The sequence below is a fragment of the Schistosoma haematobium genome, chromosome 2 (assembly GCF_000699445.3).
Source record: "Schistosoma haematobium chromosome 2, whole genome shotgun sequence".
In the NCBI taxonomy this organism is placed as follows: domain Eukaryota; kingdom Metazoa; phylum Platyhelminthes; class Trematoda; order Strigeidida; family Schistosomatidae; genus Schistosoma; species Schistosoma haematobium.
This window is the reverse complement of record NC_067197.1, coordinates 15,886,061-15,913,260: the sequence shown is the minus strand read 5'-3', so window position 1 is coordinate 15,913,260 and position 27,200 is coordinate 15,886,061. Positions and strand designations below refer to the sequence as shown.

The 27,200-nt window shown below is 38.1% G+C and overlaps 2 protein-coding genes across 2 annotated transcripts; both read left to right on the top strand.

Annotated features, from left to right (window-relative positions):
- Positions 1-1,851: 1,851 nt before the first annotated feature.
- On the top strand, positions 1,852-3,178 carry STK32A (Serine/threonine-protein kinase 32A; the record flags this gene model as incomplete). Its single annotated transcript, XM_012941367.3, has 1 exon — positions 1,852-3,178. Exon 1 carries the CDS (start codon positions 1,874-1,876, stop codon positions 3,176-3,178), a length of 1,305 nt encoding a protein of 434 aa, XP_012796821.2. The 5' UTR covers positions 1,852-1,873.
- A 10,336-nt stretch (positions 3,179-13,514) lies between these two features.
- MS3_00006309 (uncharacterized protein) lies at positions 13,515-14,373 on the top strand (the record flags this gene model as incomplete). The annotated part of the gene is made up of 3 exons (XM_012941365.3): positions 13,515-13,686; positions 13,925-14,196; positions 14,266-14,373. The coding sequence occupies 3 exons, from the start codon at positions 13,515-13,517 to the stop codon at positions 14,371-14,373; spliced, it is 552 nt and encodes a 183-aa protein (XP_012796819.2).
- Positions 14,374-27,200: the final 12,827 nt, after the last annotated feature.

Genomic DNA, 27,200 nt, shown 5'->3' with positions numbered 1-27,200 from the left:
TTCATTCGCGACTAATTAGAATAATATTGCACAGTGTGCTCACCACTTTCTCTATGACCATTTCTAATCACAATGTCAGTTTTTTTCTTATTCCTAGTAAAATCAATCAGTCACATATTATTTACGCTTTCGTATCATAATTTTAATCCCAAACACAAAATTACAGTAAGTTGGACCGAAAACCTAAAAATAATGTGTAACAGTTTGGTTGTGTTTCATAACAGTTTATTAACTTTGGATATTTTTATTAAAAGAATTATGACAGAGATAAAATTTCACTAATACAAGGTTTCATTGTCACCATTTATTTCAAAATAATCGTCTGTATTCAAACACCACGATACTTATAAGTCAGTAAACATTCATGTGAAACCTAGAACTAGAAAACATGAAACATCAGTTTAACTATCGTTTGGAAACTCTGAAAAGGAATATACTATAGTCTCAGAAGTATCACTCCATATGTTCAGGATTCTGGCAGCAATAATAATTGGTTTTTCTTAACAAGTAACGTCATAATTCATACAACCAACTTGGTTTCATAGATCTAGTTTGATTCAGTAGTTGTTTATTCTAAACTAAATAAAGTCAAAAGTTATTCCAGTGGGTCAAACGATTATATTTATCTGCTAAGCATACTGGTCTGACGAAAGTTTTCTTTGATGTGATTTTTATTATTTGTATTTCAACACGGTATTTATATTCGTTATTAAAGTTGTACAATGGAATTCGATTGTAGCAGTAAGCGAACCTGATATGCACCGTTAATTTATTGTGAAGGGAACATGAAATAGATAACTGAAGTCCACATTCCATTGTCAACAAATATTTTAATAAACTAATCGAAGAGACTTCGTATATTAGGTCTTTTTTCTTCTGAGATGGTGGAGAAGATTTGTAGCTCAGGTGGATGATTTTGGTGGAGTTTTCTTCTATTTACAGATCAGATGGTGATCAAATACGGAAGCTGAAGATATAAGGTATATTAAGTTTCAACTTTGTAAAATTTCAAATACTTGAAGGATCCTCAATCAAGGAGGTTAGATTAATGTAGACATCTTTTACAGTCACTAACCAGTATCTCATGACATGGACGCTTGGCTGATGTTAAAACAGTTCCATCACCAAACGGATTTAAGAGAAATCTAGATTATTACTAATGAGTTGACGAACTTTCTCCAGCTGGGACACAAAACAAATTGATGAAACAAGTTGTCACCGTTTGTAATCATATTCCTAAGTTTGTACATGCCGAACTGTCCTATTTCATCCTCTCCTCTCTTTTATTGCTCTACATACATTCTGCTCCTATAACTACCCTGTCTCTTAAAAATATGATGAGCTTCCATCAAATCTTACATCAATTCACTATTAAGTGCAACAATGTACCTCAACGCGTGTGAATACCTGTCTGATCCCCATTAGTCTTCAGTCCTTACGACAGGAAGCAAACTCATCTTATTCTCCTTATATTTCGTCCAATTAAGTTTTTTAGGCTCTAGAAACCACAAGTCAAACCACAGATTCTAAAAAATGGCAGAAGATTTACAGTCGTTGATCTAAACACTATTGGCCTAACGAAACCACGATATAATGAGCAAGCTAACAATTGCAGCAAAGTACTATACAGAATATACCCCATTAAAAAACAGTAATCCTCTGAACAAATGAGTCATCCAGATCATGAAGTATGAACATGGACGAATAGTATCACTTTATTCTCCTGACCTTGTCCACAAAGTAATTAGCGAATAAGAAAATAGTAAGACAGACATGTACAACCATTCAACCAATCACTTTATTTATTATTGTCTGGTTAAAACTAAACCAACATGGCTAAGGCTTATCATCACAAAGTGAAGATATCGCGTAAATGATGGATGTTTCTGTGCCTTGCCCCTCTGATTTCGTCGTTGAACGACTTATTGGTCGTGGATGTTACTCTTTTGTATATGAAATTCGAAAAACAACTGGCTTTGATAGCGGTTCTAAATATGCTTTAAAACGTTTTCTTCTGGAGAATGACTCCGCAATTAAGTGCGTTTTGAGAGAAAGACGGATTTTAGAACGTCTTGCTTTGTGTGATTTTCAAAGCCCATTTCTTCCTATGCTCTGTTACAGTATGTGGAAAAACTATTCATCTGCTTTTGTTCTTCGAGAAGGCTCGGGCTGTGATCTTTATGATCTCCTATGTCACGTTGGTTGCCTGTCAGAAAGCAATACACGTTTTTATATCGCAGAAATTATTTGCGGCCTGGAGCATTTGCATTCACTGAGTATTGTACATTTGGATGTTAAACCTGAAAATATTCTCTTCTATCCGGATGGCCATGTGTTTGTTTCAGATTTAGATCGTTCCTATGATATTTCCCAAAATATCAAGCCCACGCTAGATGACTTTACCGGAACTCCTTTATTCATGGCTCCGGAAGTCGCTCGAGGTGAAGCCATAGACACAAGGTCTGACATATGGAGTCTGGGTGTCCTTGTGGCGGAGATGGTTACTGGTCCTATCCGACGTGAAGCTGAAAATACTGCCGAGGAATTTAAACGAGCACGTATGGGTACATATAACATACGGGGTTTAAAGCGTCTCTCAAAACCTCTTCAGTCGTTTTTTAGCGCCTGTTTGCAACGCCAGCATACACAACGTCCTTATCTAAAAGGTGTAAAAGAGCTTCGGTTCTTAAAATGTGTTGATTGGTGCAAGGCTGGGTCCAGACTTCTTCGTCCTCCATATTCGACTTCAGAACTCCGTCACCGACTGACAAAAGAAGATAATACCTCGGTATCCTCCACTGATGTAAATCTACTTTCTGGAGCATTTAAACCTTGGAGACCAGTCAAATTTAATTCAAAAATGTCACAGAGCGCAAACACTGGTGATTCTGAACCTGGGGATATTCCGTCCTCCTTGAAAAAAGCAGGATACACTGAAGAGAAACTGGACTTACTGTTTAACTCGTTCAACTTTATACATCCGAGTTTACGGTCATCTGCTACCGATACTGGCGTTTCAGATTCTTTATCAAAACTGACGGTGAAACTAGATACAGCTGAAGGTTTAGTCGATAGCATACCAAATACTAAACATTCTAAAGGTCTTATTAGTAATAATTCTGTGGGGCCTATACCTTTCCGAAGACCTAGGTCCAGAGGCACATCTATTGGGGATTGACTATCTTATGATTTGAAACTGTACTTAATATATATGCTCGTACATGTGGTTGTCTCAAATCGCAATCGAACAACTGGGTTTTCAAGCCATAAACAAGTAACAGTTTTATGTGGTTTTAATTTAATGTTTTACTTTCCAAGAATGTACTTGTCATGCAACTATAAAGTCTTAATATTCTCCGGATTATTGTCTTCTCATCCTTGTGGTAGGCCATTCGCGTTCTAACTAGTGGGTTATCTGTGTAAGTAAACAGTTTTGGACTCAATTTGTAGACGTAAACACTAAGTAGTAGTTTTAGATTTGAAATAAGTGATTTTTTTCTATTGTTTAGTAGTTTAAACATAAATTTATGATACAACAAATAGTCTAAAATCTCTACAGTCCCTCGTAAAAATGTACATATTCAATTTTCTATTAACAGGACATGTATGCATTTAGATTTTGCAAATTATAGTTACAATTTGGAAATACTAATACACAACAAAGAACCTTACGCATGCTTGCTATCTTAGGTCATCTTGTTTCAAGTAAGTTTGGTGGGTGAAATCAAATAAGTAAACACTAAACCTACCCAGATAATTAGTCCAGCGGACAAGAAACCGATATACTCAGGAAGTTGTACTCTAAATCTTAGAATAGGTATGCAGTAAACATATTTGGCTTATGTCGCCTAGGGAAGTTGTATTTACTAAATAATGGTGTCTCAGCTCATATAAAGTTCCAGAGGTGAGTGGAGCGAATTGCCCCCAAATGCCCTGATATGGCCGAGGGTGGGGTGGGTTCGCCCTCTTTTTCGAAATGTTCTCACACGGCCACGCGTATACAGCCTCTGCCAGGGAAGTCCTAATCGTTGCCTTCTCGTGGCTGTGTTGTTTACGAAATTGAGAGGACGAAAAGCGAATGTCCGGTGCTTTAACCGGACCCCAAACCAAATCAATGTTGCACATGGGCTCCAGTATCCTGAGGGAACAAATGGCGTATGAACCAATCGTTGGTCACCGGTTACCATGAGACTGCATCTCCTCACGATGCCTTGTGGGCCAGACCTTTAGGTCCAAGGCCCGGAGTGTGGCCCCCTTGGAAAACCACTTGCTTCGGTCTGGGCAACTAGGCAGTATCCCTCTCACACAAATCGGATGATTTGTGTGGCGCATATGTATTTGGTGCCTCTTTGTACCAATGTTTATGTGTTTAAATAAACAAGCGAATTGCGGCACCGATGATAACATAAGTTAAAATATTCAGACTCCTGGAATATTTAGAAAGATAATTTTGCTAACACAACAAACGCCTAATTACCCTGTGGATTTTGTCATTTAGGTACCAGCTCACCTAACTCAATAGGTGAGAGAACTCAGCTCACTAAGTGGTTGTAATGCACTTGGTCCAAACTGTTGGATTCTGTCATTTTTCACGTAGTTACTCAAAGAATTCGAGTTGACTATGAGGGTTCGTTTTCTAGTTGTTAGGTCCTTGTCCGTTCCTTCTAAGAAAATGTAAGCCTATCCACGTGGCTCGGTAATCTAATTGGTGACTATCGGCTTGTGCTATTTATTCATGTATTTAGGGCTCTCAGCTACTATACCTCGCTGCTATATACAAGGCAGAAAACCATTATCGCTTCCTACTTTAATCCTAAGCGCCAACTGAGATCTCATAGTTGCTACTCCGTCATGGTTTATTCAGTTCATCTGCACTGTATAATGATTAGCCTAAGTTCATTATGCAGACATTAGTTATGCAACAGTTTATGAATCTGTATCACATTAGGTTTATTGGTGTTCTGTTACGGATGTTGAGCTACGGCAGACTCGTTTGTTGTGTGCGACTAACTAAATACCGTTTAATATATTGTGCGACTCTGACACAGCACATATCTATGGATCCTCAGGTTATTCATCTAATTTACGTCTAAGATGAAGTTTTGATAGCTAAGGCTGTGTAGTTAGCTCATAACTGATCACTTTTTGTTAACTTACTCATCCATTACCTGTTTAAAATCTTAGATATCTTACTTTATATATGTTTAACAACTACTGACTTACATTCTTTGTGTTCATTTTTTTGTATTCAACTTAGTTTCAGTATAAATCTTTTAGTTAATGATGTCTCATGGTTCAGAATCGGTTATAACAGGAAAAATGCAATAATTCATTGTTGTCCCCTATGTTCTGGGTTGCATAATTTTCTATACCTTCCTGCTTGAATCCTATTTTGTGTCTCTTTTCTGTCACCACTAATTACCACTACCTCTTTCAGTGCTTTGATATTCATGTTAGTGGTCCCCTTCACAAAGAGTAAATAATTAACCTCCGACTGTTTTGCAGAAGGGAAGTAAACATGTTAACCTTTCTTCCTTTATGTAGCTGTAGTCACAATCTTTTCTTTCTGAACACCCCAGAATTTTCCCTGTTACAGCACTCTTGAATGTCCTAAAACAACCACTCCAAGTTTGATTATTAATTCCTTTTGAATCTTACGCAATTTGGTCGTTTCTTATGGACAGTTCTTTTCGGCGAATTCGGTATTTTGTCAATAGTTAGGAATAACTAAACTTATCAGCCTGTATGTAGCTGAGAAGGCAAAAAATGGAATTGATTAGTCGTATTCTGTGGATATTGTCATTCTTACTTTGTTTAAACATATGTAGGTTGTTCACTAAAGATATCTATCTCTAAAATTTGGTTCATTAAGTAAGTACTATTTAAAGGACCAACCATACATACAAACAGATTACCAGATCATGAAATACTGCCAATGTAAAACCATTAGTTTGGCGTAGAGAAAGAAAGACTCTAAATAGTGCAATCACCAAACATCTTGATACAGGACATCAGGTCGATACCCTACAATCATTCAAGGTGATTAGTAAGCAGCCAAACTCCAGTCTTCTGAAGTTTGCTGAAGCAGTTGCTATCAGGCGACAAAAGCCTAATTTATGTGTTCAAAAGGAGATGGTTATTAATCTTTCCTTGCCTTGGTGATTAATATTCCTTCGTTATATCTTAATAATTTTTTTCTTTTTCTTTAAACTCTTTCTTGCATTTATTACACCATTGAGTTTTATTCCAACTATCTTATTTTATCAACTGAACTCTACTCATTTTATTCCTATCAAGGTTTATTTGTTTCTAACCGTTTGAACTGTTGTCACAATGTTCTTTCATCACATAAGGTATATATTTACAATATTCAGTCTATTAAATTTATTTACACCCTTGCTATACTATATGAATGTTTTTAATATAACTTCCAATCAAACTCTTTTATGTAAGTAATTTAAACCCATTAATTATGATTTTAAATATCACAGGTTGTAAGCAGCTGACGAGAACCAACGAAATAAAAATGAATTCATGCTATTCTGCTAGAATGTTTGTTCTTGCTCTTTCAAAATGATAAAGGGAACTATGTGTATGATACCGGGTCCTAAGTTGGAGACTAGGTGATATGATTTAATACTGGTCTGATTAATGCATACCTACTCATCTTACAGTTACTATTACTCCATACGTTTATTCCTTTCTAGTTAGTCTCTGCTGTTGGTGCCCACTACTTTTACTTCCTTCATCTTCACTTTTCAATACGATACAAAATATAATGAATTGAGCTAATATGTACTTGTACCAGTTTCCACGTAAAATATGTGTTGGCATGAGAGGTTTATTCCTTTTAGTTATAGCCTACATAGACCAACTTTCAATCATTAATCCCCATCCTTTCGTCACGTGACTCAACAACTAGGCTCAGTAAGTCGAATGTGTTTACTCTTCGTCTTTCGTTGAATCATGTCTCTATACCATTTTTAGTATTCATTTCTGGTTTCATTTGTTACATTTATCCATATTTCCTAAGCCTAGCTCTTACCACCGTTCATGTTATTATCTCGACTACCGCTTTTCGTGTCGTTACTTTTCTCTTGTGAAGTGAGGTGGCGAAATTGGATCAATACACGTATGTATAAGGTCTTATGTTCTTTATGACTGATAAAGAAGAATGAACAACCAGGTAGCTCAAAATCATAGTTAACTGGGCCGAATCATTAATATACTTACGTGATACGTATAAGGAGAAGGAACTAGTGCACCTCAGACGCTTAAATTACCTAGTCTTCACCATTCGACCTTTATACAGTCTGTTAATGTTCGCAAGCTGCACATTTAAAACGTAGCTCACAGCCTTAAGCGTATTTTAGGCATCAGCATCGCCACTGGTGTAATTTTTAAGCAAATACGAAAAGGTGGCTTATATTTTTGGAACAGATTGTACGTTTGTGCGACACCACTTCACATCGTGGCTGACTGGTTGGGAGCAAAAAAGCATTGCTAATTGTATTATTTCTCTGGTGTTAGAAACTCGGTTTCATAGAGACCGACCTCCAGCTACTCTTCATTTTTTTCTACTCATTACTGTGGGTTTCTAGAAATTGTTAATTTTATGGATCGCATCTAAGAATGACCTTAATCAAACATTTGTTGAAAATCTGGAGGCACCAAGCAGCTATTTCTTACTGGTAGGGGACTCCTCGACAATGCACATTCACGACCTCACCGCTGTTCGGGAACTTAAGCTTCTACAACCTCAGATTAATAATTTGTTCACAAGTGAATAGTTCGGATGATTTCTCGAGTGCAATTCAGAAACTGTAACCAATATAGTCCAACCATGTCAGATATGAGGTAGTAAAAAATATCGACTTCCACAATCATCTGACGCCTAGACAGTTCAAGAGAGTATTAAACCCCTAAGCTAAGCTAGTTCCAGTCCCAGCAGTAGGTTCACCGTTCCGCGTGTTTTTGAACGTAGGCATGTGCCAACGTTTGATGTTAACCTCACTTCCCGACCTAGGTGCGAGACCCAACTACGTCTGTCAGGGTGCTGTGTAACAATGCTTATCACCAAAAGATCTAAAAGGAAAATATGCGAACACCAGTGGTTGTTACGGCTCGCGACCAACTGTCGTCATATTTAGCTGCCGTAAGTTTGTCAGTGTTGCTCACTCTAGTCTCATTTAGTCTGTAAAGAAAACTTCATAGGTGATGCTTTCTTCGCCTGACTTTTCAGGGATTGATCTGTCAGGAGATTCACTTGTCGACTTTAAGTATGTGGATGACAGTTCTATTTGTTGGCCTCCAAAACCCTTTAGTAATAAAGTAAATGTTTGGAATGCGCATCATTTCGTCACTTGTAGCGTAGGTGAAATGTCCGTCTGTCTAACAAACAGCGGGCATTCTTCGGCAATACGCTCTTTATTACTGAATAGTTGTTGGACATGGTCTACGAAATTAGGAGCTGCGTCGGCCTCAGGTTTTTGATTATAAATATCTTCGGAGCATTTCTTGCGTATAGTGAAATATCCGAGTAAGAGATAAGACTGGTAATACTGTTAGGCCAAATCATGTTGATAGATGAAGAGTACTTGGTTGGGCTCCGCGAAATATGTGGCTAGTAGCTGCGTGCGATGATTCGAAACTGATCATAGCAACCTGAATGCATTCACCCTTGGTCGTAAACTTTGATATTATTTTAGATTTTTATTCCTCGAATTTGTCCCTTTCAGAACTGTTTTGAAATCATTATTCGCATTCAATATCGTTGACAATGCTATCATTTCGACTAGCTTTTTATTTCGTAAATTTGATTTCTGCGCGTTGGTGTAGTATGGCAACTTGGGTTAAAATATACTTGTGCCAGGCCATGCTGATTATGAATGACTGGACAGTTAAGATTGAGTAGACCTAAAACAGGCAGGTCAATAGGTCAGTGTGAACCCATCAGGAATATATGCAAGTCAAATCGTAGACAAACGAAGTCACGCACCAGTACCTAGCCCAATCGCAAACGTCACTAACGCGTCAAAAACAAAATCTAGAACATTTGAGTACCCGCTCTATCGTCATTTCACCAAACACATCCGCGCTCCCTCCAGGCTTCATAAACGTAAAACTTTATCTGGAAGTCATAGGACTTAGCCTGTGCTATATTTATGATTTTTTGCTTCATAAAGTTGGTGTACCGCTCCACTCCTCTCACATAAACTTATTTTTCCCTTGTTATATTAAGCCCAGAAACTGGTAAATGAGAATAGCAGAGAAGCAAAAGGTTATTGTTAAGTAATATACAGGATGTTATCGATAGCTTATAAATTGAGAAAAGGGACAAGTTACTATGATCTATGATGATATATGTCAGTATTTGAATGAGTAGTTTTACAGAAATTGAACGCCAAGTATGTACAGGACACTACATTACTATAAATTTGTATTTTACCTTTGACTAATCTCTGTCTTCAGGAATTCTTTGAGAGCTGACCGTCAAAACCTAACCCAAAAGGAGTTCAGCAGACATCAATAATATCGGGATGTAAATGTCAACTAGAGGACGGAGAAAACTATGATGCATATAAAACTAATGCTGAAAATACTCAAATTAAACAACTAAATGATACAATTAGACGAACAAATAAACAAGATAATACTAAGTCTAGTACCTTGGAAAGGCAGAGTGGTTCATTTTTACCATGTAGTTTGAGACATAATCTAATCTTTGGTCATCAGTTTGTACTTCATCATAAATTTTGGACAACAGCGAAAGCAACTCAATTATTTTTATGACCATCCTGAACATTTGATAACGCGAGTTTTGATTCAGTCTTTGACGAAATAAGCGGTATGGCAACCTGGACCGATGCACATATGTCCCTGGTCCTACGTTGTAGCTGACTGACTGACTGATTGAACATACTTAAAGAACGTCGGGTATCTCCATAATTACAACCTCACCAAGGTGCATAAGCTACATTATAAACGTTTCGGGAACTAAAATCGAGTGGATTTAGTTGATGTAATTTTAACGAGTCTCGCAACCGAATAGTCGGGAGTAGTAGCACTCCAAAGAGACATCCCCCGTATTTTGATACGCTGTTTGGAATGAAGCAATATTTTATGAAGTATAAACCGTAACAGCAGCTAAGGATAAGTAAGATGCATATATCGATGTAAAGCGACATGAAAACAATATATTTTATCGGATTTCTCTGGGATAATTTAGCCCGGGGAAACATAGAAAGACACATGTACAACAGTCTAGGCATAGGACTTTCTCAATTCATACAATGAGAAGAATTGATTACTTCATAAACTTTACCGTACATATTAGATATTAACATGAATGGGATGTTTCATGACTCGGAAAACAATAAAACTTCATAGAAAACATGGTACTAACGGAGAAATCCAATAGGGAAGCATGAGTTTTAAAACATGACTTTTTGGGATATGACATTGGGAGTGACGCAAGTGACTAATCCATCTGAGTAGGAATGTATGGGTTAATATGCTAGACGTTAGTTAAGTCGCATTGTATTGAAGCCGATGATACTACTGCTTGCACATCTGAGGTAAATACATTGAGGTTCAAGCTTAGAACCTAATGATTGGAAGTCGAGTACTCCAACCATCAGGTCACCGTGTATAAAGCTACGAATACCAGAAGTATGGAGAGAACCAATGTCAAATAAATCACCAAGTTAATGAGGCTAGAAGGTTAGACTTCAGGTATTGTAGAGATCCTCAAAGGTATCAATAGTTGTCTGAGTGTTCCAAGCGAACCTACATTCTGGAATCAGGAAGCCTCTAAGAGTGGAGAGTCCAGTTCCTGGAAATGAGTACTGGCAGCACAGCTACCAAGAAAGATGGAGGAACTGGTCAATGCTATTTGAAGTAGCCATTTTGGATGGTAATTTTCCGTAACCTCAGACCCAACCTGTTATGTTAGCAAAAAACCTTCGGTAAACTGATGTGTTGCGTCGGTATGACTAGATATTGCTGCTACAAAATCTCTAAATCAGGATATTATGCCCCGATAAGCATAATGAATGTTAACTTTTGGGATCCATTTATGGGCCAATACTATGTGTATATTTTTATCGTATATTTGTTAAATAACTAAACATATTCATGTCCCTCATATTATGAGCTTTATTTTGACCTATGAACTAAAATTATACGGCTTACCATTCTTGAATTATGCTGTCTATTAATTACTACCTCCCACACTCACAGCCACTTTTGGCTAAATCTTGTACAAATGTTGTTTTATATTTTATGGTCTGTTTGATTGGTATTTAAACCCAGTATGCTTGAAGTAAACGATTCATATTGCAGAGGCTGAGGTTGGTGTTCTGGACTTAACTGGCTAGGCTAGGCAGGAAGCAGGACCAATAAGTACTCTAGACTGTTCGTACGGGTTTTGTGCGTCACTGGTCCGATCGATAAATTGCTGCTCTTTAATTGGCGGTATCGTTACGTACACATTAACAGACCACAAGTTATAACACAAAAGTAAAAAGAAACCTACGGCTGCCTTTGGACCAATCGAAGGGTTAACGTATAGTACACACGTTTAGATCTAAAACGTACCGAATATTTTTAGGTTGGTTGTCCCCAAGATCCAACAAAAACCTGATGGTCGTGTGACTTAAACCTTCAGAAACCATGTTTACTAATAATTAGATGTTATCGCAAGAGGGTATCCCTCTTTTCTAATATACTAGGAAGGTCGGCAATTTGGAATCACACCCAACTCTGACCATTGTTGTGGCTCTTACTACTCCATCTCTTTTTAAATAAGTAATGATCCCATATTTCTTTCGAGATAGGAGCCGGCTGGAGTAATCTTTACTATTTAACCCTTTGTTCCAGTTTCTAAGGAACCAGGTCACTGATCAGTCTCCTTGCATGATACTCGCTAGAGGGTTTTTAGTGTGATCTATCGCCAGTACTTTTCAAACTTTTGTTTTATTTTCGTATGGTTAAAGCTTCAACAAACCTTAGTATAGACCCTTTTACATCACAAAAGCCGAGTTAAGATGGCTTATTTCGATTATGTTTGGCAGCAGACGATGATAGATATTTATCTTCTACTTTTATTGGACCACTTGATTCTATTTGTTTCTGCAACCTTTTTGGTACATGTCCACACATCCTAATTCTGAGATTACGGTTGCTTCTCCCTATGTATGTGTGACCACACACACATTTAAATTGTTAAACGCAGTGGGATGTGACAATCGTTTTCATGTCTTTTAGGTTTAACATGAAGCATGCACCTTGTTCTTTCTTTGATAATGGCCTTTACTGCGCAATACTTTTTGTTGATGACTGATTTCAGCTTTTGTTTCAACAAAAGTCTATTTGAAATACCTCTAAAGGGTAAGGTGATTTAGACAGGGTTTTTCCTACCATCTTTTCGTCTACTTAGAAGTATATCTAGGAAGGGAAGTTGATCATTCTTCTCCTCTTCACATAAGAGACTGATATGGTTTTGACGTAAGTTGGCAAAAGCTAAACGAGCTTTCTGAATCTGTGCAGAGATTTCGTCAGACACCAACCCATTATGGCTGATCAGACTTCCAAGATGAGTGAAGTTGTCAGCGCGTTCGACTACTTCACTCTCTATCCTTAGTTCAGGTGTTGATGCAGGCCAGTCCTGGAGTAACAATTTACATTTAGAGGGGGAGAAACGCCCTTACGGAACTCAAAACCGCTTGCTAAAACCGATAATTTGAAATCGCTGTCAAGAAAGTTAAGATAAGTGCAACACATGAGACACCAAAGTCATTCACTGGAAAGTTTACCTAACAAAAAATCGTCCCATTAACACACAAGAGCGACTACAAAACAAATCCCAATTTGCTGACTGACAAGGAATTAACATTTCGGCAGTAAACTTGTGATTTTCGGGGTATACATATTTGGGATTACATGCATACTTTGTGAAGTAACATTACACTGAATTATCGAATGTCTAAACAAGCCAAATTCGAGTGAACGAATGTTTCTAGAATAATCTAAGCATGAAATGTATTTAAGTACATTCAAATATCTACCGGGACTCAGTTTTCTAAAATATATTGCAGTGCTTTAGGGTCAGGATTCAAGAATTTTAGACCTTCTTCAGAGTTGGAAATTTTCGGAAGTTTATACTTATTGATGTCAGAGACATAGAATGCCTAAAACATTAGGAAACAAAATTAATCTTACTGCGGCGAACAAAACAGTAGCGATTGTGGCGCTAATTATAAAGTATGTATTATAAAATCTATTCTGCTGTTTGTGCAATTCAGCCCAACTTCCTTGAGGAATCTGGAGTTCATCATAAGTCCCCGCTGGAAAACGCATGGGCACATGGTTCCTTATATGATTTACCCGGCCAATGCCTGTTAAAATATCACTAATTAATCTGAAAACCCACCCAGCAGCTTATTGGGTGTCGCTACGACAAGACGACTGATCATTTTAGGTTTAAAACACCGCCAGGCGGTGTACGACTTCCAATGTCATTAGAACATGACGATCACTTGATATATTTATGCCCACTTATTACTGCTTCAGCAGAGTCTCAGGTGCGTGATGGTGCCTACTGGGGTGCAATGTTCCGAGCTACAAATCGACCGACACGAAAAACGTTTCGGGAAACTTCCCAGCTGGCACGTGTTATCAGCAACCGTAGCCAATGAACACATTCGTTTGTTATACGTCACTAATGTGATTACAAAAGTTCGCTATCTCTTCAAAACTGGAGTCTAAGTTATGGTTCTTCCTGCAAATTAAAACGATCGACCGCACGAACCAGTCTTAAACTTACTGGCGGCAAACTGAAAACCTATCGACACATATGGTATGTGGTAAATCTATCTTAACGTGAGTTTACGCTGACCCGTACACTGGATTTTTGTATTTATAGGTGTTTCTACACCAATCATCGGTACAGACACGCTACAACATCATAATTTATTCATCGAAATGCGCAAACGCAGGTTAGTAGACGGAAATACTAATTTGTCTGTATGTGTAACTATTTCCATTTTTAGATTATCCCCGGGCACAGTAAAGCACACGATCGATCCATACTATCCACAAGTACTCAATAGTTACCCTGAGGTATACCCAACTCAGCCGAATTTGCCATGTGTAACCAGCAAGGTTACATATCACACCACGACTACAGAACCACCGGTATTCTCGACTAGCTCACGAAAAACTGGGATTGGATAACACTAAATTCGATCACATGATAGATTTAAGAATCATTCGGCCATTAAACAGCCCATAGGAATCTCCCTTGCATGTGGTCCCCATAAAGTACAGCAACGACTACTTCAGACTGGTGAATATCGGCGATTGAATGCATAAACCTTTCCTGATCATTACTCACTGCCTTAGATCCATGATTTGACAGCTACCTTGAAAGATACTACCAGTTTTTTTCAAAAATCGACTTGGTTGAATCATATAGCTGAATTCCCATGGTTGCGGATGACATTCCGCTATCATCACTCTTTTCGGTCTATACGAGTTTTCGCACATGCATTTCGGCTTAAGATATGCTACACCAAGTTTCCAAAGGTTCATTGATGACATTTTTCGAGATCTCAACTTCGTACATGCGTATTTTGGTGACTGTTTGATTGCAAGTCTGAACAGAGAATCTCATTTCCAGCATCTGGACCTTGTCTTTGAACGACTACAAAAGCGAGGCATTACTGCAAAAATATGAAATGTCAAATCGGAACCTACTACCTGGATTTCCTCGGACACACTATTGATGCTTAAGGCATCCAACCTCCGAAAGCAAAGTGGCGGCCATTCTGGATTACCCAGAACCGATCACAATCAGGCAATTAAGCACTTCCAACGGAATAGTAAGTTTTTATAGACGGTTCATATCAAACTGCTCGTCTCTTAAGAAATCTCTAACAGACTCACTTCGTGGAAATGCGAAATCCATCAATTGGGACGACATTACTAGAAACGCATTCTCCGGTGCATCTTTAGGGTAGTCAAAAGAATCTGCCTTTGGTCAGCGTTTCCAGTAAGCAAGACCATCATGTGAGTGTATTCTGAGTTAACAATTGGATTTCTTAATTATAGATAGTCTTCTGAACTATCAAGCAATGAGTGTAATAGAATGAATAACCCGAAAATCTCCCCAGAGTGTCTCGTTTGACTGTATTGATATTTCTAAGTCTTTCACACTTTTTCGCGTGTTAACTCTCATACAACACATATGTGATCACACATGCGTGTTTCTCAACTTTTTACTAAACGGTTATCATTTGACTCTGGACAAGGTTTGCTTTTATTGCTTAGCTTTGTTGTTGTATGAAACCAAACAGTTGACGGTAAGGTCTCATTTGACCCAGCTGGAGGTTATGGTGTGGTGTGGTTGATTATTGCTTCATTTTGACTGTGTGCTTGTAGACGAAAGTTCTTATTTGTGTGCTTGTTGTTCAACTGCATCGTTGCAGAAGGTAGTTTGGTCATGTTATGTTGAGAATATTCTTATTCATTCCCAGTTTCTTAACAGTTGCGCTTGTTGACCATTTCTTGCTGCTTAATATGATGTTTCGTACCAGAGAAATTGCTGAGTGCATAGTAAGTTGGAGAAAATTTTAAGGGATTTTGTACTTTTTTAGTGTTTGGCTTTCAGAATAGCGTGGTGTAAATTGTACCTAAATCTTGCGCCTTGATATTATTCATGTATGACAAATGTTCAGAGACATAACATACATCAATGATGCTTGATTCCAAGATTTTGGCTGGGGAGCCATCCAGTCTTATCTAATACAAGGACTGAACCCTGAAACATCCCACATGGAATTAAGAGTGCGGCCTCAGAAATTTGGGAACAAAATTTTGTGTACACAAACTGTTGGCATCGATGGTGCGTGGTAATAAAAATATGCGAGAAGAGCTGATCATGAGGACAGGGGTAATATCAAGAGATCATGTGGCAACTTAGGTTGATTGGTTAAGAGTTAACAGCAAGCATCTAAGTAAATGTCAGGACATTGAGGCTCGAGCACTTATTCTTTTCCTTATTATGTTTCCTATTATTTTATATTGGGTGGAAAAGATTCGTGTTTTTGAAAAGGTAATATCACACTACACTCCACCTTCCAGGTTCTACAAAAAATACTCATCCACTACTAGTCTGGTTTCTTCTATCCGTAGAAACAGGGGCACTCACAGGGATGAAAGTGGTGTCTAAACAGTCGTTTGTTTTATGTTACAGACATAAATTCAGGTTTGAAATTATTAGTGGATACTGCTGCTGCACTGAGTATCATTCCTCAGAAGAAAATTAAGCCGGGTGGAAACTTTTCCCCAGTTACAATTCAAGATGCCAGCGAAACTAAAATTGCGACGTTTGGTAAGAACACTTTGACGCTGAACTTGTGGTTTTGGAGGCAAGTCCCCTGGGTTTTCACTGTATCTGGTTTTGATCTGACAATACTGGGAACGGAATTCCTATAGAGATAAGAGTTTTTGGTTGACATTAAAAAATGCCGTTTGGCACTGGCAGAAACATCGAGTTACACAAAAGGCAAGGAAAATCACATCACTTCTCTAGATTTGATACAAAATCCGCCAATAACATCTGCAGCATTCCAGGAATTTCCAAACCTGGCCAAATCGAACCCCTAGCCTACAAAAAGTAAACGAAAGGTAAGTCATACAATCAAAACTGAGGGCATATCTGTGTTTGGTAGACCCAAGAGACTAACACAAAGTAAGTTTAAGATCTCTAGATCTGAATTCTACTACATGCTACAGAGGAGTACTACCTGCCCGTCTGATAGCCACTCGGTATCGTATGTGTATGATCAAAACCATGAAAAATCAACATCACGACCTCATCGAGGAATCTTGAGATGTTATTCTGAATCTCGCCTTCCTCCAACCAAACTACCTGGCAGGGCATGAGCTAAGGGAATAAATGTTTCGCCCGACATAACTCGATTGAATGATTATTCCAGAAGCTCGCGACCACCACCTCAAGGTACAATTTACGTTCACGTTGTGCCTTGTGGAGAGATGCTACGAGGTTCTGGTAATGTGTTTACATCAAAATGACTTATGGTTCTTAGTATGTTGTACGCCTTGTTCAGATCACGTCTTATCCTACTGTAGCTGAAAGAGAATACTCTGGAGTGTCAGAGCCTAGTTCAGTAAGACTGGTTCCCTAGCTTTCCTGTTTAATGTCCAATATCCATCACAATTTGTCGAGACAAGGAATCGTTAGATCCTATGAGTCATGTAGTTAACTTGTAAGAGATAGTTATGTGCTGAAGGAACACATATTTCTCATTTTACTCTTCTGGAAAATTTCAAAGTATTATTAAGTGACGACAGGAGCACTTAAAATATCTTTCAGTATTCAACAGTATTTTCAAAAACAATGCATCCATCAGGGCAACTTTAGGAGGATTGGTACAAGGTTTCATCACTGTCCATTACCACAGTAAGATCCTTAGTTGTTAAACTCGCCGCGAGATGTTTAGCTAGTAGAAAATAATTATGCTGTATTGCTAAACCAGCCCTAAAACAAATAACTTCGTGAGCATTCGATATTGATGTTAACCCTTTTGTATTACTGTACATTTTTAGTAAGATCATAAAACTAAATGAAGTAAGACACTTCTAAAGATACTACTGGTATTCAGAGCCTAGCAACACCTCTACACGTAACACCCTCGTAAACAAAGTATATCAATTTTGTTAAATCAGAAGTCAGAAATAAAGGGGTTCGAAGATACATTTGTAAAGCTGTCCACTCGTCGAGAAGTGTTTGATCTAAGCTGGCAAGTGGTTGCAAAAGATGCCTAGAATGACGTGCACACTCGTGATCCGGTGCGAATGCGTCACCGAGTGCCTTCAGCCAGGTGTGTTCAGTAAAATTGAGGTGGTCAGAACCATTGTCAAAGACTTACAGAACCAGTTATTTTAGGGATCTATTTACCAATACACTTCTGCTGAATGCATGCTCAGAATGATCACGATCTCCAATATCTCCCTACAATCAAATATATCCTTCTCCCCAACTATCATTTACTGGAACTCGGGACGCTAAATATCTTTCAACACCTGTTGATGGGAAAGAATAAAGGAATAGAGCTGAGATATTTAAGCAAGCAGTTGTGAAGAGTTATCTTAAGGACACAGAATATCGAGCAGTGTCCCTAACCATAGAGGTTATAAGTCTAAATATCGATTTCTAGTGAGTGATCGACAGACTGTTTGTTTGTACTGTTCCGACTCTGGCTTCAATGCAATGTTGCCCGACTCTGTTGAAACCATGAAAGTTGAACAAGTGGGTCTTGATATATCAATAAATATATGAATAGAAACGTGAAACCGTTATAGGTGAAGAAGGCAAGTGACCAATACGCGTCAATAAAATTAATCTACGAACACTGCTGATTTTGATCACTTATGTTAAATCCAAACTCATGTATCTTCAGAGTGGCTAACCAGTGGTGCGTTGTAACCATCACCAGAGCAATATGAAACAGAGGGTTTTGGAAAACAGGCTTCCACTGTGTGTTCTGTGATAATGGCGCAAATGTTTTATATCAAAGTAAAATAAATATTTGACTTGTGTGACAAGTCTTTTGTTTCTGTCTTCTGGCTTTAAAAGTCGATTTCATTATATTGGTCTACGCTTCTTATGTTTGGAGAGTGCATGATTGGTTCAACGTGAACTTTTAAATACAAATCAGGGTGTTACTGGGCCTCGGACCCTTAGCATTGGTATTCACTCTCAAAAATTTTAATCATTTATGCTGAAAATATATCTGAGCACTGGTCAAAATGTTCATGATTATGGAAATATGTTTACAGATTGCAATGAACCCAGTAATGCATGTAATTAGTTGTGGAACATCTATTCAGTTTACTAGAAACCAATGGTCACTCAAGTTTTTAGCTAAAGCCTAGGTAAATTAGTACTACTGGATAGCCTTGTACCTGTTATTTAAATTAAATTATCAATTAAAGTTGATTATCAAGGTCCAAAATATGTGCTTGAAAGACTGAAGAAAATTTCGAATCCTGACTATTTAATCTGTTGAAGCCAACCATAGGGTCGGAGGAACAACAAAATCCTGTATTAGCTAGTACTGGGAGTGAAGATAATAACGACTTTTGGGTAAGACATGGCATATCTCTAGATGACAGAATTAGAAGGAAGGTCGCACCATGTGAATTAGATACCTGTCGAGAATATTGTTGAGAAAACCTGCGCTTAGTGGGTTTTAAGGTAGTTATATCTTGTAATTGAATACTACCAAGACCTGTATGGTTAGGTTGTCCTCTCATAGGATTTCATGTACAAATGCCCACAGTCTTGGAAATAAATTCCATGAACTAGGAACACTAGTGAGCTAATAAAAACCAATTATTGTAGTTGTGATGGAAGCCTGGTTTCTCCATGACTATAACACTACTCCGTAATTATCAGGATACAAATACTTGAGAAGTGATAGCAACAGGCACGGAAAACGAGGTTGGTTCTTTACACACCTAACTAATATCATAAGCATCCGTTCCTTTGTTTGTGAGTCTCACGATTATGGGAAATGTGAAGTCACTAATTGCGATGTCATCTACGGTAGCTTAAACTGCTTAGTTGATCATTTTATTTTGGAGCGCTTTCAGCTTCGCATTAAAAATAACAGATTCTTGATATTAGATGTGAATGCATCTGATATTAACTAAACAGAGATTTCCACCGTAAGGTCTGAAAACTCTTCCGATGGTGGGCTCATGATGGCTATATTTGATCATGCTTTAGTAGACCATGAACACACACCCAGATGTCTTGGTTTGAACTAAGAATACTTTTTTGCTGGATTTAGTAATCACCCAAGCGATCGGAGATATTGCTTATCTAATAGTAGGGATCATACTGTATTATCATTCATGTTTAAGGTTTGTGACAGTATATGATCAAGCTAGACCTCTACCAAGTATGTGGAAAGCAAACACAATAAATATCAGCTCATCAGTTCAAGAAGCATGATTTATGTTTAAGGGTAGACGTAGCTTAGTTACGTTCCTGTTAGCATTGTGCCTAGTGCCATGAAGACTTATTCACTGCTCACCATGGATAACAAATCATGTCGAGAAATTTCTTGGAATTTAGGAAAAGGAATGTAGTATGTTTATCCCTAAAGGCTCTGAACAGTAAAGGTTCGTTTATTGTAGGACTGAGAGAGCTTAAAAAGCGTTAATAAGCACGAATAGTCGTTCATATGAAAAACAATAGATTAGGGATTGTGTAAATAGACTCGCATATAAAGATCCTGCCACTCTCAGTGCAACTAATTATTTGATATTGACAAGGAATAACTTCGCAAAGGCTGAAGCTGTATCAAATTATTTTAGTGAAGTATTTTCTACCGACGATGGTGGATGACCAACGATCCATTATAAAGCGGCTTGTAGTTATTGAGACGGAAACTGTCTTAAGATTGCTTGTCCACCCCAAACTATTTACGTTCAGTGCTTCTGACGATATTTATCTTAGGCTTACGAGTCCACTGGCGGTTGTAATTGCTAAATCTCATGCAATATTGTTTGACAAGTCATTGAGGCAGTCCAAACTGATAAAAGACTGTACAGACGCAATTTTTAGTCTGGTTTACAAAAACGAGGGTTGAGACTTAGTTAGTAATTCTGGACACATGAGTTCAACCAGTGAAGTTGCCAAACTAGTGGAGAAAGTTATTCGGCTGGCTATTCTAAACTTTGTGAAAGGGAATAATCTTTCAGTCGGCGCACAATATGGTTTTAGGAAAATCCTCTAAAGCTTCATGAACCGCACTGCAAGAGAAAATTGAACTGCAGGGAAAAATAGTAATATTCCGATAGATGCAACTTTCATAGATCTAAGTAAAGGCCTCCCAACTCAGTCTTAGATAAAAACTGGAAAGTTTCAGAATAAATTATAAAATCATAGACCGGATAAGTGAACTCAATGGTAGAAGACAGCGAGTATGGTTAAACGGGGCTTCATCAACGTGGATATCCGTGAAAAATAAAGTTCCGCGCATCAATCTATTTCTGTTGAATTAAGGCGGGTTGCGGAGTCATTTACTACTGAGTTAGCGCATATTGAAAAATGGTCTTGGCATTGATATGTCTTATTTTGTGTTTCCAACCAGGAGTGACCTTCTGAGAGCATGCTCTAAGAATGTTCAAAAAGCGAGATGAAATCGTTTACGTCTGGGGTTCCGTTTCTCATATAAATTAGTGGATTACTGGAGTTCTCTGTGGGACTATATTTTAGGGATGACCTTCGAGTGACACTATAGTGACTTTGTATAATGTTTCGAATTATTTGAATTATAGCATGAAATAAGAGTCCCAGAGATAACGCAATTCAGTTAAGAAGTAAGACACGAGCACAAGCGAATGTACTGTATTTGGAATTCGAAATCGTGCAACCAACAATTGCAAAAGTATCATTAGTTCGTTCAAACACCACATCCGCCACAGCTTAAATTGTAGTCTAGGTGTTTGTAATCAATTGTACGTCTTCTTCTCAAATTCATCCTGAGTCTGTCTGACATTGTATTGGATAAGGATTCGGTATTATCTAGAATATGCTCATTAGCATTAGAATTAACAATCGAAATTGGAACTGACTCACCTGGTTCCTGAAATTGTATTTGATCTACATGTCGACTGTGTGTACTTAAGTCACTGATGTCTAGAATTCGCACCATCGATTTTCCGACATTCTTCAGAACAATACCCGTAGATGGTCGGAGATCATTTCCTCGATAGTATGTAACTTCTGCAGAATCCAAACATCTCATATGCGACGGAAGAATTCTTCCTTTCAATAGCTTCGTTGGAGTCTCCTTCGTCACCGAATGTCTGGCATTTCCATATTGCAATAGGAAGGTATCTTCTCCCCTCTCCAGCTCATTAAATGTTGAGGGGGCTATAGAATCAATAGCAGTCTTTAATGTCCTAACAAAATTCTCTGTCTGACCATTAGAATACGGATGTCTGGAAGCAGTAAACAGATGTTTGCACCATTTACCTTTCAACCAGGTAGTGACTGCATCTGCAATAAAGTGAGAGCAATTATCAGAGACTAACACCATAGGAACCCCTTCTCGACTAAACACCTTTCTTAATGCTTGGATTGTGAAATCAGAATCCGATGAAGTTGTGAAAAAAACTTCAGGTCACTTTGAAAAAGAATCAATAACTACTAGTGAATAGTATTTGCCAAGAAACGGACCACAATAGTCAGCATGAATTCTCCGCCAGGCCTCAGACGATACTGGCTATGGCGTCCACTTCGAAGGATGATTTTTCAACTGATAAAATTTCTCACATTTGTTTGCCGTACGACATATATCTGCATTTATCTCTGGCCACCAACATGTGAGCCTTGCCAAGGACTTCATTTTCTCAACACCTAAATGACCAATATGAAAATCTCCAAGAACAGAATCACGCAATGAAGGAGGAATGAGAACTCGATAATTTGAACACAGAATACCATCAGGAGTAGTAGATAGCTCGTCCCACTTTGAAAAATAGATAGGAAATCTACGTTTCAAATTAGCTTTCCAGCTTTTCCGCATAGCACTGAGTATACATCCAAAATATCTGCGAGTTTCTCTAATGAGATCTGAACGTCTCACTGGTAAAGGTTGCACTAACAAACAGTCTGAAGTAATAATAGGTTTATCTTGTAATGACTGTCGAGAAATGTAGTCCACATGTTGAATTTGTTTGGCACTTCTGCGCTGAACTGTATAGTCGTATGCACTCAAAGCAATACTCCATCTTTGAACCAAAGCAGCTGAGAAACGTGCTAAGGATTTTTCAGGATGATAAATAAACTTTAAAGCTTCATGATCAGTAACAATAGTGGATTTCTTTCCAAATAAATATTTGTGAAGTCTTTTAACAGCTTAAAACACGGGTAATGCTTCTCGCTGAGTCTGTGAATAACCTTGTTCAGTAACAGTAAGTTTGCGTGAAACACAAATAACTGGTCTGCCTTCCTGTTCCAAAACTGCACCAATTCACAAAGGTGATGCATCAGTAATAAGCACAGAATGTACACTAGGGGAGTACGTTCGAAGAACAGCATCACTTTGAAGAAACTTCAGTAGATTCCGTAAGCATGACTCTTGTTCCTCACTCCATTTGAATGAATTGGATGTCAAAATATCAAATAAACAATTTACACAACAAGAAAAATTAGGAATAAAACGGGAGGGGTACTGAAGAGCACCCATTAGTGAACGTAATTCTGTAAGATTTTTTGGAGACGGTTCATTTGTCAGTGGAGCTAGTCGTTTCATATCTGGTCTAAAACCATTACCATCAACTAGGTATCCAAGGCATTCAAAACTAGATACACAAAATTAACACTTATTTGGATTCACTGTAATATTCTTCTCAATTAAACGACGCAATAAAGCAATAAGTTTCTGGTCATGAACTACCTCATTAAAACCATGAACAATGAGATCATCTTGATAAACTTAAACACCTTCAAGGTCACTAACTACTTCATTCATAACTTCCTGAAATATGGCTGGAGAACAACTTAGACCAAATGGAGGGAAATTGTATTTGAACAGACCAAAAGGAGTGTTAATTGTTGTCAAAATAGATGAAAAGTGATCTAAAGGGATTTGAAGATAAGCATCTCTTAGGTCAACTTTGGAGAACACTTTGGAACCATGAAGTCGATTTAAAATATCTTCAGCCTCTACCGTCGTGCACGTTTGCTTCAACGAACGGGAGTTCAGAGTTAATCTATAGTCACCACAAATTCTAGGGGTCTTGCCGTCCGACTTCAGTGGCGTAACCATAGGAGTACCCCATGCTGAAGACTGAATTGGTTCAATTATGGCTTTCGCACACAAATCGTTTAATGTCTTATGTACTGCTTCTCGAAGACCATAAGGAATTATTCGTCTTTTAAGAAAGACTGGATCACCCTGTAGTTGAAGTTTTATAGGCTGAATTTTCATACCTCCACTGCACTTAGCACATATAGCTATCAAATCTCTAAGTAAAGCATCGGAATTTTCTTTAGAAACTGGGAAGGACAACTCCACTTTAGGCCTTTTCAAATTCTTGAAACCTAATATTGACAGTCCCGTTTCGCTAACTAAAAATTCACAAGGTATGTATGAAGAATTATCATCTCTTATTGGCAATTCATAAAATCCTCGTATGGGCAGTCTGTGTCCAGTAATCCCCAATATTGATACTTCAGTGGGTCGTACCGCAACGTTAGGATCTATGGATTTCAAGTTCTTGAATGAAATAATGGACTCTATACTGCCTGTGTCCACAATAAAGTCATGAAATGAACCAAGCGATGTATATAGTCGCTTTTGAATATGAGCATAACCTTTCGAAATAGTAGACAAAGATAAATGATCTCTAGAAGCATCCGAATTATTGAGATTTAAATTACAAGATTTAGTACTACTTGAAGCGAAATGGACAGTAGCTTTGCATACTGACTGAATGTGTCCTATCTTACCACATTTAAAACATTTAGCACTACGAAATGCGCATGAATTACGAGAATGAAACTTTCTACATGATAAACATTTACAAAACTTCATCTCACCTTTGTGATTTGCTTTGTAATTCCTTGTTAAAACACCTTTGAGACTTACACGAGAATAGGAATCACTGTTAAACGAACGCAAGTTTGATTGGCCCTGAGATTGTAGTTCATCATAACGACTAAGCAAAGTATTAGAAATCTTCATCGACTGGATATCAAGTTCATTTACTGCTTCGTAGTTAATACACGCAGATCTAGCATCTTGAAAGGAACAGTTTGGCATTCATAACAGCTCTCTTCTCAAACACGGTATGTTAATTCCTGCAATTAGTCGATCTCTCAGTTGCACAGAAATTACACTTGGCAGCTTGTTTCTTCAATTCAAGGATGAATTCCCGAACGTTTTGGTCATTTTAACGAACCATCTTATGAAATTTAGCCCTTTCACGGCATTCAAAACTGGTGCACTTTACATGATTTAATAATAGCTCCTTAAGAATTGCATAAGGAAGTGAGATAGGTTTTTCTGGATATGCCAAAGTTTTTAATAAGCTGTACGCTTCTTTCCCAATGAATGCCAGGAAATGTGCCACAATTTTATCACCTTTAAGATCTTTATTAGTCATGCTCCAGATTTCAAACCTTTCCAAGTAATCCTCAAAAGCTTCCGAAGTTGAATGAATATCCAACTTTTCCATTGCAGGCTCCATCGCTAAGCCAGTATAATGTTTCGAATTATTTGAATTATAGCATGAAATAAGAGTCCCAGAGATAACGCAATTCAGTTAAGAAGTAAGACACGAGCACAAGCGAATGTACTGTATTTGGAATTCGAAATCGTGCAACCAACAATTGCAAAAGTATCATTAGTTCGTTCAAACACCACACTTTGACAATGTCTATCTACTTACTAGAGCTAAATGAGGATTGTGAAGCAGTTTGAAGAATAACAACTATGATTTACCATTGGTAGTTAGGTTTAGGAATTACATATATTGTTTTCATCACGAACTGACATCAGCTAAAATTGCAAAACTCTAGTTGTCCAGACGGATGAATGAATTTCGCAACGAAGCCCCAAATCTGATTGGTTCGTCCACAGATTCTCGTCTTGACGAATTCTCTACTGAAACATGTAATATCAAAGCCTTTCGCTGATAAATTTAAAGCGAAACTGAATCTTTACAATTCTAACAGTTAAAAAGACTAATATAGGCTGTTTGATTTATTATCCTAACCACTGTTTGGCGAGCTATCTAAAAAGGACAGTGGTATTGTTTCTCGTTGAATTAGTAAATTGTTTTGATCGTAAATTACGTATCCAAACTACGATTTACACTTTAATTGAATCTAATACAGTTAAAGTGATATTCTGTTGAGTTTTTTTGGCTTTTGTGTATTTATTACGTTCGAAGCATTCTTGGTCTGTGTCAAAGTACTTTCGTTAAGGTTTGAAATCTTGCTAAAGTTTTTCTTGTGGTAACCTTTTATTCGTTGACTGACATTTGTGTTCATACTGTGATCATATTGTGTATTACACTTTAATCAGACTAAAATGGTTGGTAGTACTCACGAATGTGGACAACCAAACTGTTTGTTCCCTGTGGAGGAGGGAATGCAGTGTGACGAATGCCATAAGTGGTTCCACAAAATGTGCACCTGCTTAAGTCCCACCGCATACAAAAGATGCTCAAAGCCTAACTCACATTGGCTTTGCATGTTTTGCTGTGCCAACAAGGCATTACTAATACAGGAGGCTATGAGCCTGTTGGCTTTGGCCTGTAAAAAGAAGGATGGCATATGCGCTGACAACACGGGCACTGACAGTGACGAATGTGTCAGTTTAGTACCTGCTGTTGCGCGACGCCTCAAACAACCGACTCTGACCGACGTAAAAGTGGAATCTTCGTTGACATTAACAGGGGGAGTAGTATCACCTGGTACTGACATTGGTAATAATGCACCTTTAATGGGAACCGAAGATCTGGATAAAACAGTCACCGTTCCAAATAGTCCCAGTGTTATGAGGGATGAAAAATAAACCACGGTACGTAGGAAACGAAACGAAAAGAAAAAAGCTGTAAGCAGTACACAGGTAGTTAGTAACTCACTGGTGGACTCAAATTGTGAGCCACAAATTGCACTACCAAGATCTGATGGTAAGAGTGAAACCCATCCTGGCGTGACTGAAGAGAAAAATCTAATAATGTCGAATATTATTGTGAGCAAATTGCGGGAGTCAAACAACCCTGATCCGAAAGTTAGACACGCGCATGACTTAGAAAAGCTAGGAGAATATATTCGTAGTATTTTACCGGATAACTCCAAAGGAGTTCAGGTCAAAAAATTGGTAAGAATAGGCAAGAGGACCGAGGACAATGTTGAACCCCGTCCATGCAGACTCCTTGAGGTAATCCTAGGATCGGAGAAGCAACGGGATCTCTTGTTAAGTAGCGCTCGTTGTCACGACAATTCTGACATCCGAGTTAGACCTGACATGTCTCTCGAAGATAGAATAAAAAGGAAGAAAGCACTAGCTGAACTTGAAACCCGTCGGCAAAACGGCCAGGAAAATCTCCGACTAGTGGGTTTTCGGATAGTCAGGTCTTGGAAG